Consider the following 15,996-nt stretch of genomic DNA (forward strand, 5'->3'; position numbering starts at 1 on the left):
CTTCAAGTGCGGGTTTGTTCCCATGGTTTTATTATGAAGTACCATGTCCGTAACTTCTGGCATTATCAGATAATTTCTGGTATACTTCTTAACTTGTCCTGTGGTTGCAAGAGTGTCGTCAACTTACTCAAAGGAGGAAATATTTACATTCAAACGGTTTATTGATGACTTGTTGGGTCAAGGTAATCTGGAGAGTCAATCAACATCCCCATGGAGATTTCATAGAACCCTACAGTGCAGAAAGAGGTCCTTCGGACCATCGAGTCTGCACCCACCACAATCCCACCCAGGCCCTACCCCCATATCCCTACATATTATACCCGCTAATCCCTCTAACCTAAGCATCCAAGTACACTAAGGGGCAATTTTAGCATGGGCAATCAACCTAACCCGCACATCTTTGAACTGATAATATTTGATTGATAATATTTCATTGTATTCTGACAACAGCAATGCCCATCTCTGCATCTTGCTTGCTGCCAGAGATGGAATCCCGATGTTCAAAATATCATGGTCAGTGTTCAATGATCCATTAATATATAAATTTTCCGCTATATTGGTATTGGTAAAAATGTTTACTAATCTGTGTATAGTTCACTTCTGCTTTCTTCAAGGATTATGATGCAAATGCTATTGGTTTCTCTTCACCATTTAGCATTATGTGAAACATCACTGCTACTACCCCAGAAAATGATGTGTCCCAAGCCAGTTGCAAAGGTAACTTTGGATTAAAGTGTGTCATGACTTCAGGGTGCCATGGTGTTACAGTGGTTAACAGTGCTGGGAGCCCAAGTTACATTCTTGGATTGGGTCACCTGGTTTCCTCCATGTGCCCCAGTTTCCTCTCACAGTCCGAAAGGCATGCTGGTTAGGTGCATTGGCCATGCTAAATTCTCCCTCAGTGTATCCGGACAAGCGCCGGAGTGTAGGAATTTTTGCAGTAACTACATTGCAGTGTTAATGTAAGCCTACTTGTGACAGTAATAAATAAACTAAACTGAAAAGTTAGTAGTGCCATCTTAGCTTGTATGAAAGCTTTATTGCACTGATTCACCCACTTCCTGTTTTAAGAACATAAGAACAAAAGAACTAGGAGCAGGAGTAGGCCATCTGGCCCCTCGAGCCTGCTCTGCCATTCAATAAGATCATGGCCAATCGTTTTGTGGATTCAGCTCCATTTATCCACTCACTTGTCATAATCCTTGATCCCTTTACTGTTCAAAAATTTATCTATCCTTGCCATAAAAACATTCAATGAAGTAGCCTCAAAAGCTTCACTGGGCAGGGAATTCCACAGATTCACAACCTTTTGTATGAAGAAGTTCCTCCTCAACTCATTCCTAAATCTAGTTTCATCTGTCAGTGGAAACAACTTTCCTGCCTCTATCTTACCTATTCCCTTCATGGTAGAACATAGAACATAGAACAGTACAAGCCCTTCCACCCTCGATGTTGTGCCGAGCTATGTCCAAGCCCAAGATCAAGCTATCCCACTCCCTATCATTCTGTTGTGCTCCATGTGCCTACTCAATAATCGCTTGAAGGTTCCTAAAGTGTCCAACTCCACTATCACAGCAGGCAGTGCATTCCACACCCCAACCACTCTGAGTGAAGAATCTACCTCAGACATCCCTCCTATATCTCCCACCATGAACCTTATAGTTATGCCCCCTGGTAACAGCTACATTCACCCAAGGAAATAGTCTCTGAACGTCCACTCTATCTATCCCCCTCATCATTTTATAAACTTCTATTAAGTCACCTCTCATCCTCCTCACCTCTAAAGAGAAAAGCCCCAGCTCCCTCAACCTTTCCTCATAAGACCTACCCTCCAAACCAGGCAGCATCCTGGTAAATCTCCTTTGTACTCTCTTCAATGCTTCCACATCCTTCTTATGGTGAGGTGACCAGAACTGAACACAATATTCCAAATGTGGTTTCACAAGATCCTGTATAGTTGCAGCATTACCCCCTCGACTCTTAAACTCAAACCCTCTGTTAATAAACGCTAACACACTATAAGCCTTCTTCACGGCTCTATCCACTTGAATGGCAACCTTCAGAGATCTGTGGATATGAACCCCCAGATCTCTCTGCCCCTCCACATTCCTCAGACCCCTGCTGTTGATCCTGTAATCCGCACTCAAGTTTGTCCTACCAAAATGAATCACCTCGCACTTACCAGGGTTAAACTCCATCTGCCACTTCTCAGCCCAGCTCTGCATCCTATCAATGTCTCTTTGCAGCTTGCAAGAGCCCTACACCTCATCCACTACTCCACCAATCTTGGTGTCATCAGCAAATTTACTAACCCACCCTTCAGCCCCCCTCTTCCAAGTCATTAATAAAAGTCACAAATAGCAGAGGACCCATCACTAATCCCTGTGGTACACTGCTGGTAACTGGTCTCCAGTCTGAAAATTTTCCCTCCACCAGCACCCTCTGTCTTCTATGAGATAGCCAATTACTTATCCAATCAGCCAAATCTCCTTCTATCCCATGCCACCTTACTTTCTTCATGAGCCTACCATGGGGAGCCTTATCAAACACCTTACTAAAATCCATGTATACAACATCAACTGCTCTACCTTCATCTACACACTTAGTCACCTCCTCAAAGAATTTAATCAAATTTGTGAGGCAAGACTTACCTCTCACAAATCTGTGTGACTATTCCAGATTAACCTGCATCTTTCCAAATGGTCATAAATCCTATCCCTCAGGACCCTTTCCATTAACTTACCGACCACTGAAATAAGGCTAACTGACCTATAATTACCAGGGTCATTCCTATTTCCTTTCTTGATGAGAGGAACAACATTCACCACTCTCCAGTCCTCTGGCACAATCCCCGTGGACAGTGAGGACCCAAAAATCAAAGCTAAAGGCTCCGCAGTTTCATCCCTTGCCTCCCAAAATATCCTAGGATGTATCCCAACTGGCTCAGGGGACTTATTGACTCTCATGTTTTTCAAAATTGCTAATACATCTTCCCTCACAACATCTACCTCCTCCATCCTATCAGCCTGTATTACACTGTCATCCTCAATAACATGGCTCCTCTCCTTAGTGAACACTGAAGAAGAGTATTCATTCAACACCTCACCTATCTCTTCTGAATCCATGCACAAGTTCCCACTAGTATCCTTGACCAGCCCTAACCGCACCCTGGTCATTCTTTTACTTCTCACATAAGAGTAAAAAGCCTTGGGGTTTTCCTTTATCTGACCCACCAAGGACTTCTTATGCCCCCTCCTATCTCTCCCAAGCCCTTTTAAAACTCATTCCTTGCTACCTTGTAACCTTCACGCGACGCAAATGAACCTTGTTTTCTCATCCTTACATACGCTTCCTTTTTCCTCCTGACAAGACATTCAACCTCCTTTGTGAAACATGGTTCCCTCACTCGGCCATTTCCTCCCTGCCTGACAGGAACGTACCTATCAAGGACATGCCGTATTTGTTCCTTGAACAAGCTCCGCTTTTCATTTGTGCATAATCTTACATATTTCTATAAGATCCCCTCTCATTCTTCTGAATTCCAATGAGTATAGCTCCAGTCTATTCAGTCTCTCCTCTAAGCCAACCCTCTCAACTCCGGAATCAACCTAGTGAATCTCCTCTGCATTCCCCCCCAACCCCAACCCCAACCCAGCCCCCCTCCCAGTGGCAATATATTCTTTCTGAAGTAAGGAGACCAAAACTGTTCACAGTACTTCAGGCGTGGCCTCACCAGCACCTCACACAGCTGCAACATAATCTCACTGTTTTTAAACTCCATCCCTCCAGCAATGAAGGATAAAAATCCATTTGCCTTCTTAATTACCTGCTGTACCTGCAAACCAATTCCTTGTGATTCTTGCACAAGGACACCCAGGTCCCTATGCACAGTAGCATGCTACAATTTTTTACTATTTAAATCATAGTCCATTTTGCTTTTATTTCAATCAAAATGGATGACCTTGCATTTACCAACATTGTACTCCATCTGCCAGACCCTCGCCCACTCACTTAGACTATCTATATCCCTTTGCAGTCTTTCAGCGTTCTCTGCACACTTTGTTCTGCCACTCATCTTGGTGTTATCTGCAAATTTTGACACACTACGCTTGGTCCCCAACTCCAAATCATCTACATAAAACGTAACAATTGCGGTCCCAACACTGATCCGAGGCACACCACTAGCCACTGATCACCAACCAGAAAAGCACCCATTTACCCCCCATTCTTTGCTTTCTGCTAGTTTTGAAATAAGTTGTGTAAAGGCTTAAAGAGAGCCTCTAGATCTGGGACTTCTATTGTAGTTTAATAAGCCCAAAAAAAAACAAAGCTGATTAACGTTTTGAGGTGCAAATGCCTCAGTAAAGCTTTGCCTCTGTCCTTTTGCATCTATTACATGACTTAAATATTCAATGGAAAAATTTTCATTTATTTTTCCATAGTTTAATCCATAATCTTTCTCTGATCCATGATCAGATCCATGGTCTCTGGAGTGTGGCATTTAGGTTGTGGAGATGTTTTTCCTCATTCTTTCCACTGACTAAGGTATTACCTAATTAACATTGCACTCCTTTTAATTTGCTTAGAATTTGATCTATGGCACATTGGAACAACATAGATGCAGACGTGATGCCAAATGGAAGACATTTATATAGGAATAGCCTTTTGTTGGTCATGATTGTCAAATATTGTTGTGATTTTGGATCCACGCTCATCTGGGTAAGCTTGACTAAGGTTTGCTTTACCAAATTGTTGGCCTCCAGCCAACCAAGCAAATAAATCATCAATCAAGTCAAAGGTTATTGCTCTGCACATAGTACTGGACTGATGGTGACTTTAAAGTCATTATAATTGTGTACCAATTAATCCTTCATCAGCAATACATTAATGGGTTTGTGGACTCCCCTCTTGACCAGCCTCCCTAATTTTGTACGTACTGCAGGTCTGATTGAATACAGCATTAACCTTGCCTTTAAGCATCTTGCTTGATTATCATCATTAATCTTTAACTTGACTGAGATCTTCTTCATGCTTCCCAGCTTCCCATTAAAGACAATGGCATTTTTAAAAGTATCTTTGGAAGACCTGGCTCTGACATCCATCATTATGAAGTGCTTCAGAAGGTTAGTCATGGCACAAATTAATCAAAATGCCTCCCAAATTGCCTGGATCCACTACAGTTCGCCTATTGTTGCAACACATCCACAGCGGACATCATCTCCCTGGCCCTACTCTCAACCCTGGAACATCTAGATAACATAGACACCCATCTCAGACTCTTAATCACAGACTACAGCTCAGCCTTTAACATCTTTATTCCCAACAGAACCAACTACACACTTTGTGACCTGGGGCTCAGCTCCTCCCTCTGTAACTGGAGCCTAGACTTCCTACCCCACAAGCAGTTGTCAGTAAGAATAGGCAACGACCTCCTTCATGATCACCCTCAACACCGGTGCTCTGCAAGGCTGTGTCCTCAGCCCCTTATTATACTCCTTATACATCTCTGACTGTATGGCCAAATTCCCCTCCAACTTGATTTTCAAGTTTGCTGACGACACTACCTTTGTGGGTTGGATCTCAAACAATGACGAGACAGAGTACTGGAAAGACATAGAGATAGAGCTGTACCACCTCAGAATTGGTGCTGCCAAGGGTCCCATAACTGAAATCTCCATTGGCCTCAAGCAGGATCGTACCGTCTCACCCAGAAAATCTGGTGAACTGGTGCGACGACAACAATCTCTCCCTCAATATCAACAAAATTAAGGAGATAATCATCGACTTCAGGAAGCATAGTGGAGAACATGCTCCATCTGTATCAATGGGGATGAAGTAGAAATGGTCGAGAGCTTCAAATTTTTAGGTGTCCAGATCACCATCAGCCTGCCCTGGTCCCTCAATGCAGATGCTATAGTTAAGAAAGCCTACCAATGCCTCTGCTGTCTCAGGAGAGTAAGGAAATTTGGCATGTCCATTACAACTCTCACCAGTGTCTACAGATGTATCATAGAAAGCATTCTTTCTGGTTGTATCACAACTTGGTATGGTTCCTGCTCTGTCCAAAACCGTAATAAACTACAAAGAGTCGTGACCGACGTCCAGTCCATCACTCAAACCAACCTCCCATCATTGACACTGTCTACATTTCCCGCTGCCTCGGCAAAGCAGTCAGCATAATCAAGGGCCCCACACACCTTGGACATACTCTCTTCCACTTCTTCCATAGGAAAAAAGATCCAAATCTCTGAAGACATGTACCAACCAACTCAAGAACAGCTTCTTCCCTGCTGCCATCAGACTTTTGAATGGACCTACCTTGCATTAAGTTGATCTTTCTCTATACCCTAGCTATGACTATAAAACTACATTTTGCACTCTGTCCTTTCCTTCCCTATGTACGCTATGCTGTACATAGTTTCACTGTTTACTAATATATGTGACAATAATAAGTCGAATCAAATTAAATGGGTGACTGCTTGAGTGGAGTTTGCACCTTCTCCCCACGTCTGCATGAATTTCCTCTGGGTGCTCCAGTTTCCTTCCACAGTCCAATAATGTGCTGCTTAGGTGAATTGGCCATGCTAAATTGCCTTTTAATGTCCAAAGATGTTTCGTCGATAAACCAGGGTTACGGGGATAGGGCAGAGGGGGAGGTTAAGGGTGGGGTGCTCTTTTGAAGAGTCAGTGATGACTCGATAAGCTGGGTGGCCTCTTCCTGCTCTGTAGCGGTTCTATGGATGGAGTATAAAAGTTGGGAATTCTCATTATTATTCTACCAGGTGTTGGTAAGACAACAATTGAAGTATTACTGAAGTTTTGGTTTTCTTATTTAAAGACGGATATACTTACATTAGAGGCAGTTCAGAAAAGGCTTAGTAGGCTGATTTCTGGGATGGGTGGTTTTAAAAGGAAAGGATGGGCCTCTTGGGCCTATAGTCACTGGAGTTTAGAAGAATGAGAGGTAATCTTATCAGAACATATAAGATCCTAAAGGGTTTTTACAGGGTAAAATACAGCATAAGATACTAAGAGAGTGTTTACCCCCATGGGGGAGTGTAGGCCTCGGGAACAAAGTTTCAAAATTAATGGTCTCCCATTTAAGATGGAGATGAGGAAGAAATTCTTCTTTCAGAGGATCATTAACAATTGGAATCCCCTATCCCAGTAGACAGCGAAGGCTGAGCCATTGAATATATGAGGCTGAGTTAAACAGATTTTTGAGCTACAAGCAGTAAACGGACTGGAGGTGGGATGGGGACAGGAATAGAATACAGTTAAAGCTATAATTCTCTCCCTACCTGTACTGTTGGTGTACCTATACACCATAGAGGGTGCAACAATTCAAGAAGGCAGCCCGCCAGTACCTTCTCAAGGGCAATTAGGGCTTATTTAGTACACAACATACAGGGACTGACCACTGAAATACACAACTACTGTGCAGAGATCACCAACCAATGAAGTTTCAAGTACTACACTGTGTTAATCTGAGTTAATGTTAAACATTCCTAGGAACATTGTACCAAACTAGTCTTTTACAACACAGTTTGGAATTTGAATTTGTTACAGCATTAATAAACGGCAGAGAGTTTTCTTTCACCACACTGGAATAATTGTCTTTGTTAATAGCACAGTAATGAAAGGATACACTTACAATGGACATTCACTTAAACATTTTCCCAAATGCAGGTAAAGTGGTCGCTGTTGTAAAGTGATGCACTGCTGGCAGTTATTCTTGTTTCCTGAACAGATCTTACATCCTTCTTCGCACTGCTCACAAATTCCGGTGACTGAATTGGCAAAGGTTTGTAGCGGGCAGACGTTGACACAAATTTGATTTTGCAGGTACGTTCCTGGATATTATAAAAAAGATTCCTGAATTATGCTTGTTTTTTGAAATCGCACATACAATAGTAGCAAGGGACACAAGGTAACAATTAGGAGTGAACGCTCAAGATGGATACAGATAACTGAGGTCATTTTGTCAGTCTTAGCTAATTCAGTCAAAAACAAAAGCTGAAGGGGAATTTTTAACACTCTCACTCTGATAGAAACCTGGCAGTAAGGTACTTAACATTGAGCATTCAGTTCACCACTCAGTTCATGTCCTCTGAGTTTCTAGCGCTGATGGGGAGGATTTAAACTAGAATGGCAGATGAAACTTTTCCTCTTAGTAGCGGGATCAATAACCATGAGGCATAGATTTAAGATAAGGGACAAGTGATGTGAAGGAGACTTGAGGAAAAACGTTTTCACCCAGAGGGTGGTGGGAAAATGGAACTCATTGACTGAAAGGTGGTAGAGGCAGGAAACCTCACAACATTTAAGAAGCACTTAGATGAGACCTTGAAAGGCCAGGTTACAGATCAAGTGCTGGAAAATAGGATTAGAATAGATAGGTGCCTGACACAATGGGCCGAAGGACCTCTTACTGTGATACAAAACTATGACTAAGTGACACCCTTCCAACCTACACCTCATCTATCATCCCTCCCTCAAGCTCACAACTTACCTGTGTCAGCAGGAAGTCTCTGGGACACTCAATTTCCCTCTGTTGGAAACACGTAAACGAGGCTGACAGTTAATACCAACTGATCTTGCATAGAATTTCCTGGGCATGTGGTGCTTGAGTTTCTGCTGACCTCCTGTCTAGGTATTAAAATGTCCCTCTACAGTCTTTTCCTGCCATCTAATGAACTTTCGAATGGCTACACCAGCTTGTATTTGTACATCCTAATGTCATGAAGTAATGTGCCATGTTAACATTATGTAACCTTCTTTCTCCTCTCTGATGTAATTCTGAATTCTAACCAGAAAAGTGCACAAAATGGTTCTGGTCCAAATCTGTCTCCCCTACCCTCACCTTGCCCTGTTTACACAATCTCTGTGCAAGAAGGAAGGTAGACTTTTGGAGCTATGATTTTCAAATTTTCATTTACAACACTCTTTGAATTGACTTTAAATTAATTTCCTCAAATGAGTTTTTTTTTGTGTGTTACTAACAGAAATTTGCAGTGTCCACCACCGCCTCTAACGCGGCAAACAATTTTATTTCTTATCTTAGATTTCCAGCATCCACAGTATTTTGCTTTTATTATGAACACTGTTTTATTTTTGAGAAACCAAATGAATCATTGTTATTCTTGGCTGGATTTAATCTAATGATTTTATCTGGTCCAATATAATGGACCCAAATTTCTATCTCGCTGATGGCTGCAAGACTTCTGCATAACATGCATTTCTCAATCTCAGGCTACATCCGAATGAGAAAGCACAAACCTCTCCAAATACACTGCAAATTGACACCAAAGTCACTCACACAGGCCAAAAGGATTAAAGGTGTGGAAAATGGTAAAGGGATAATTAGAAATGTTTATCTGTGCTCAGGATTACGGTATCTTGGTAGTGATAAAGAAAACTTGACCTGAGAATGCTTATTGTTGACAATGGGTAGCAAAAATACAAAGTGTTCCTTTGCCCAATCATCTGATAAGCCAACAAAAACACCAGAAAAGAATGGCTACATTTACTGTTTATATAGTGCAAGAATTTTGTTTCATGTATGGCTTCAAAAGAAAGGAGCTACTTTATTAATGTATTCTGCTACTGAGAGCTTTCCAGCAGAAGATTGCTATCTAGTGAGACAAATTGCTGATAAGATGGGTTGTTTGCAGCAAAATGCAACATTCCTTACCTGGATGACAGCTGGTGCATTCATGCCATCCATCGCCTGTGCACGTCTTACACAAGTCATCACAGGGTGAGCAGGACTTTCCATTAGCTAAATGAAAATTAGAACACTTTTTAGCACAGTAAGATGAGATGGTGTTTTCTTATTGTAATTTTGTTTGGTCGTGTGACAAAACTACATACACAGATCAGATGTTCTTCTGGGCCACAATAACATTGTCACATGACTGGAGGACATTTGTACATGGGTCATTGACACCTCTTTTTATTCATTCATGGGAGATGGGCATCCCTAATTTCCCTAAATGGCTTGCTAGGCCATTTCAGAGAGCATTGAAGAGTCAACCACACTACTGTGTATCTGGAGTCACAGGTAAAGATGGCAGATTTCCTTCCCTAAAGCACATTAGGCGGGGACTTTTTTAATGATGAATGGCAATGGTTTCATGGTCACTGTTAGTCATTTCCGAAATTCTCCATTTTCTTTTCTAAGTGCTGGATCAGGCAAGAGAATCAGTGTGCAGTTTGTCAGCTACACAGTCAGCCTTCCCTTCCATATTTTCCAGCACTTAGTTAAAAAAAATGCTACAGCATGTCTCACACCATCACACTGATGGGGCAGGGCTTGGTAGAACTAGCAGCCATAAAAGGGTGGGAACACAATTATCATACATTTAAAAATCCTTAGTTGGCTTCGGTGCCAGATCATCCCCCCATGTTAGAGGGCAGTGCCAGGAGACAATGCCAGGGTGCACTGTGAGAAGGGATAGTGCTCCCTTTGGAGAAGTCTGTGTGTTAGTGGGGAAGTAGGGTTTACATGTGGGTCTCATGTCATTCAGAGCCCACCCCATCATTGTGACTTCATGGGACCTGCCTCCAGGATCCTTGTTGACTGAGTGTCAAAAAACAGGTGGTGGAACCAACAGATTACATTCCGCTTTTCCTGCTAGAGTTGACACTTAGTCAAAAAAAATCATGTTTTGCCCAACATCTTGAGTTTTGCAAGCTTGGGCTGATTGGGTACGGTCAGTAGTTTGTCTTCTGCAAACAGGCAAAGGTACATACTCTTTGATATGCCAACTGGAGAAATTTCAAGGCTAATGTAGACACTTTTTGATTGACAAGGGAATCAAAGGTTATGGGGGACCGTTAGTAAAGTTGAGACCATGATTAGAGCAGCCGCAAACTTACTGAATGACGAAGAAGACTCAGTGGGCCAAATGGCCCATTGCTGCTCTTATTTCTTATAAAAAAATACTTTATAACAGCATAATATTAAACTGTGATCCATGGGATCTGCTGTGGATTGATGCTATTCATCATTATGTGACCTGATGATAATGACTGTTTATAATCGCAAGTGGAGAATGGTATTTCAAGTAATGGTTAGACGGCTGAAAGCACTTATTCTTCCAGAAGAAGCGAGAACATTGAATGGGAGCAAAGGGGCTCCTATCTCTGCAGACTATTCTGGATGATTCTTGTTGCATTTTGTAGCATTCCTGTGCCAGAAGGCAAATTAAATGCAGATAAGAATAGTTCATCATGTTTTTGTTTAAAGCAAAATCAATAGTCAATTTTCAATAACCATAGATTGTTTACTGTAACTTTCCTGCTAGCATTTATGAAGGTATAATACTTTATAATTACAATTGGTTGCTAACCTGAATTCCTCCTCCGTTCCCATCCAGTACTCCAGCAAATATTACTTACACCTCACAAGTTCAAAAAAGTCGCATCTAGGTCTAATTTATTTCCTCTCCAATATGTAACATTATACAGCTAAACAGAAATTTGCATTTAACACTTTGATTGTTGCAAGTGTGATTCACCATTCCAGTAGCTTCCTTCCTTGCAGGATACTGCAGAATTCAGGATACATATTCCATCTTGAAATACTTGATCCTTTTTACAGGAATCACATTCATCAAAGCTGGGACCATGGCATGTAACACAGGTGGGGTGACAAATGTCACAAACAGCACTATCTTCATTGCCATAGTAACCATTTGGGCAAGTGTTAACACATTCAGTCTCTGAAAGATAAAAATTACATGACCTTGGTTTTTAAAGGAACAATTTTCAAATGTAATTCATCTACAGAATAGATTTAAAGCTAAATGATCAGCAACTGAGAATTTCATAATGTTTCTTTTTGAAGCCAATGGTATAATACTCCAAATTTTTAGTTCAATGTTGTCTTTCACTTAAAAAATATTAAATTATCCCACATTATTATTCAAGCAATTTGAATAAACCAACATAGACAATTTTTTTAATTGAATTATTTCAGTTTGAAAGAACAAGTAATTTGAACAGAAATTTTGGTTTAAGAGAAGTCGGGGTAAGATCTCCAATCTCCTAACATAACTTTAGCAGAAAACCGAGGGAAATGACAGAAATAATATTCAAAATATTTTCCTAAAGTTTCCACTGATATTCCACTTAAGGAGTGGGATAACCTTTGTCATGTGCATCATACAATTAAGGGTTTTTTTTAATGGGAATCCAGAGAGCAAAGAACATGACATTCATGTCAGGGATAACATTTAGACTTGTTCAAAATGGCAGAATAAAAAAGAAAGCATTGAACAGAATCTTACAATCTGACTCTACGGGCGGAATTTTACCGTCATGTGTGCCCGCGGTTCGTACAATCTGCACCCCGGACCCCCGCCCCCTCACACCCCGAGGCAATAGAGAATGTCGTTCTCCAAACCTCGCCCAAACCTGGAATTGTGGCAGGCATGATGGCAAAATTCTGGCCAACATCATCCCTGTGAGTACTACATCCTTTCCCAAATACTCCACCCTCCAATTCAAATGTACCAAGTAGTTGAGTTAGAAGACAGTGCAGATAAATAAAGATGGGATGATCAGCGAGTAATCCTCAAGGTAGGACAGAATACGAACAGCAGTTTTGGAAGAGTTGAAGTTTATAAATGGTGGAGGAAGTGATGATAACAAGTGACCATGGAAATAGTCAAGTATAGATATGAAAAAAATAGTTTATAAGTATAAGCAGTGCTGAGGTAGGAGTGTACAAATGGAAGTAGATCTATGCCTGTGAATGGTGTTGCTAACAGCAGCACACAGCTAAGCAAGAGGAGTGAGTGAAGGATATATCCATTTGGGAGTCCAAAAGTGATATCATCTCTTTTTAATGAAGTGTTAGCAACTCTAACATTATTTACCTATGAAAATATCGTCATTCTCACTGACAGAAACTTGTGTATGAGAACAGGCATGGTAAAACATATGTATATGTGCACAATAATCTCATGCTTGTAATCAGTATTAGAGTCTCATATTCAGACTTTGCTTACCCAATAGGAAGAAGCCACTTTCACACCAATAGCATTGTTCTTCATCACAGTCAATGCAATTCTCATGGCAAACTTCACATTCCATCATGGAAACGTTTTTATAGGTTTTGGCTGGACAAGTCTTATAACAACGATGATGAAAACTACAGATAAAACACAACAATGTCAGGATGATCCATGATCCATCAGCCAAAAGCTCTTCACTTTGTGTTTTTGTGACTTCACTAAAATGGTTGATCTATGTAATGTTTCATGAAATGTAGGGTTGCATTTGTGCAGATGACACTGTTTACATCAAAAGAGTCTCTTGAAATACAAAGGTGAGATCCTTTTTAGTTATAGCAAAATGCATTTAGTGTTATCAATTTTAGTTTCTTTAACTCTGGCACTTGGGAATAAAATCAGAATCTTGCATACCAAGGAAGTATTTAAATGGTCTTGTTCATAAACACCCAATTATCATAAAGTTTAAAGACTCTATAATTGCACTAAAAGTAGATTTTACTAATAAGTTCACTGTGATCTCGCTCATGGTAAAAATGCTCATGGTCAATGTGAAAGCCATTGAGGAAGATTTCCACCTAAAACACATATGCATAGAAGCCACAGCTATAGTCTGGGCTCCTTTTCTGGAATGCCAGCAGCAGTCATTTTATAAGCATGGCTGGTTAGAATGTTCTTCTAAATTTCCATCAGGTTCCTACTTCAGCATTGGAGCCTGATTTCCATTTTAAACTGACTCATAATATAGACATGCTTGCTGTTTGTCCATTTACAGCTCTCCTAAAAATTGAATCAGAAGACAAATAAGTGCCATCACACCAGCACCCCTCTTCTCCTGGTTCAACACTTTGACTTTCCTCTGTTGATTGCCCTCTTTTTCATAAAAAACCAAGTGGAAGGTAGTTATAAATCACCCCAGTATGTCTTTTAGCTGTGTTTTTTTTAATTTATTCGTGGGACATGGGCATTGTTGACTAGACAACATTTATTGCCCATCCCCAGTTGCTCGAGGGCAGTTGAGAGTCAACCACATTCTTAAATGCAATTTAGAAGATGACAATATAAAGAAAAGAAAAAATAACTTACATATAATAGCCATCTTTACACAATGTACATTTTCTCGGATTGTCTGTAGAAACAAACATAGATCCTGGTAAGTGCTATAAAAATAGGATGGATTTATTTTCAAGGCCGTTTTTAATTTACTTTCTGGTGACAGCCCTTTGCTACAGCAGCGGGACCGCAAAATTCCAGATGACATTTCTTTGAGAAAGGCTGTTTGCAAATATATCAAAATAAATGGACCTTGAGTTTTTATTTTTATGGTAATTCTGCAAAAGGAGCTACGTTTCCCTCAGAAAAATAGGGATAAATAATAAATGATATGTCTAACAGCAATTCTGGTGCATTTTTCTCATTAACCACATACCTTCTATAGACCACGTATCACAGGATCGTTATTGCACAGAAGGAGGCCATTCAGCCCATCATGCATATGCCAGTTCTCCAAATGAGCAATTCACGTGGTGCCATTCAACAGCATTCTCCAGACCCCTTCATATTGTTCCTTTAAGGGTTATGGGGAGAGGGCCAGAAAGTGGAACTGAGCCACGACAGATCAGCCATGATCTTATTGAATGGCAGGGCAGGCTCGAAGGGCCATATGGCCTACTCCTGCTCCTATTTCTTATGTTCTTATTATGTTCTTATGTCTCTTCAGAATGCTTCAATTGATCCTGTCACAACCAATCTCTCAACCAGACGCAGAGCATTCCAAACCCTAACCACTTGCTGCGTTAAAAAAGTTTCCCCTCAGGTGGCCATTTCTCTTTTTGCCAAATGCTTTAAATCTATTCCCCCTTCTTCTTGATCATTTCATGAGTGAGAATGGTTTTTCCCTACATACTCTGGCCAGGCTACTGACGATTTTGAGCACCTCTCTCAAATCTCCCAGCCTTTTCTTCTCCAAGGAATATCTCCCAACTTCTCTAAACTACCTTTGCAACTGAAGTTCCTCATCCCTGGAACCATTCTTGTGGATCTTTTCTGCACTCTCTCTAATGCCTTCACATTTTTGTTGAGGTCAGAAATTGGATGGTGCCATCTTAATTGGGAATAGGCACAAGGTCCAGATGTGATATTTGTTGACAAAATTTGAATGCTAATAGAGATACAATCATGTGTAACTCCAAATTTTTAAAAATATTTAGAATGTACATTTGTTAATTGTCAAAATTTTTCATTTAAAATTTAAAGTATCTTTTTTAGAATGGCTACCGATTTCCACCATCTATTTATCTTTTACAACAGCAAATAAACACTTGGAATAGAATTACTTGTGGAATAGATGTAGGCATATTTAAATGTGACTAAAACCTTGCTAAGCCATTGAATAATGAGCTGGTGGCACAAAATAATTTACTGTACAGGATTTTTTTAATTATAAATGTAATAACCACTGAGATGTTCACAACGCCAGTCAACATCTGAAAGAAATAAAGCTAATTATTCTGGTTCAAAATCCTCACAAGAAGCCAGTTTTAGAATCCTAAAATTTACATCAGATTACTTAGGATAGGTGGCACAGAAACAGGCCATTTGTCCACTCCATGTTGGTGTTTGTGCTCCAGTTGAGCCTCCTTCCATCCTTGCCTGTTTTTGCAGGGATTTTTTAATTCAATCGTGGAAAATGGGCTCCACCAACTGGCTAGAATTAATTGTCCATCCCTAGTTATCCTTGAGAAGATGGTGGTGAGCTGCTTTCTTGAAATACTGCAGTCCACATGCTGTGGGTTGGCTCACAGTGCCATGCTTCAGGGATCAGAGCCAGGACCTCAATTTATATTGTGTACAATTTAAATAATTATTTTGCATCAGTATTTGCAGTAGCGGAGAGGAGAGGATAGCATGATCAATGTCCCATTTTTTGACACACTACATTTGGTCCCCAACTCCAATTCATCAGTGTAAATTGTAG

General features: G+C 40.6%; 1 protein-coding gene across 1 annotated transcript in view; it reads right to left on the reverse strand.

The window, feature by feature from the left end:
• Positions 1-15,996, reverse strand: part of pcsk5b (proprotein convertase subtilisin/kexin type 5b) — a 338,718-nt gene that overhangs the window by 32,319 nt on the left and 290,403 nt on the right. The window contains exons 25-29 of the mRNA XM_080188893.1: positions 14,106-14,148; positions 13,017-13,159; positions 11,523-11,726; positions 9,695-9,781; positions 7,655-7,853 (exon numbers count right to left, since the gene is read on the reverse strand). Of these exons, the coding sequence (XP_080045019.1) occupies positions 7,655-7,853; positions 9,695-9,781; positions 11,523-11,726; positions 13,017-13,159; positions 14,106-14,148 (676 nt within the window). The remainder of the gene's footprint in view (positions 1-7,654; positions 7,854-9,694; positions 9,782-11,522; positions 11,727-13,016; positions 13,160-14,105; positions 14,149-15,996) is intronic.

This window comes from Carcharhinus amblyrhynchos, chromosome 5, assembly GCF_965287045.1.
Source record: "Carcharhinus amblyrhynchos chromosome 5, sCarAmb.v2.hapA, whole genome shotgun sequence".
Lineage (NCBI taxonomy): Eukaryota > Metazoa > Chordata > Chondrichthyes > Carcharhiniformes > Carcharhinidae > Carcharhinus > Carcharhinus amblyrhynchos.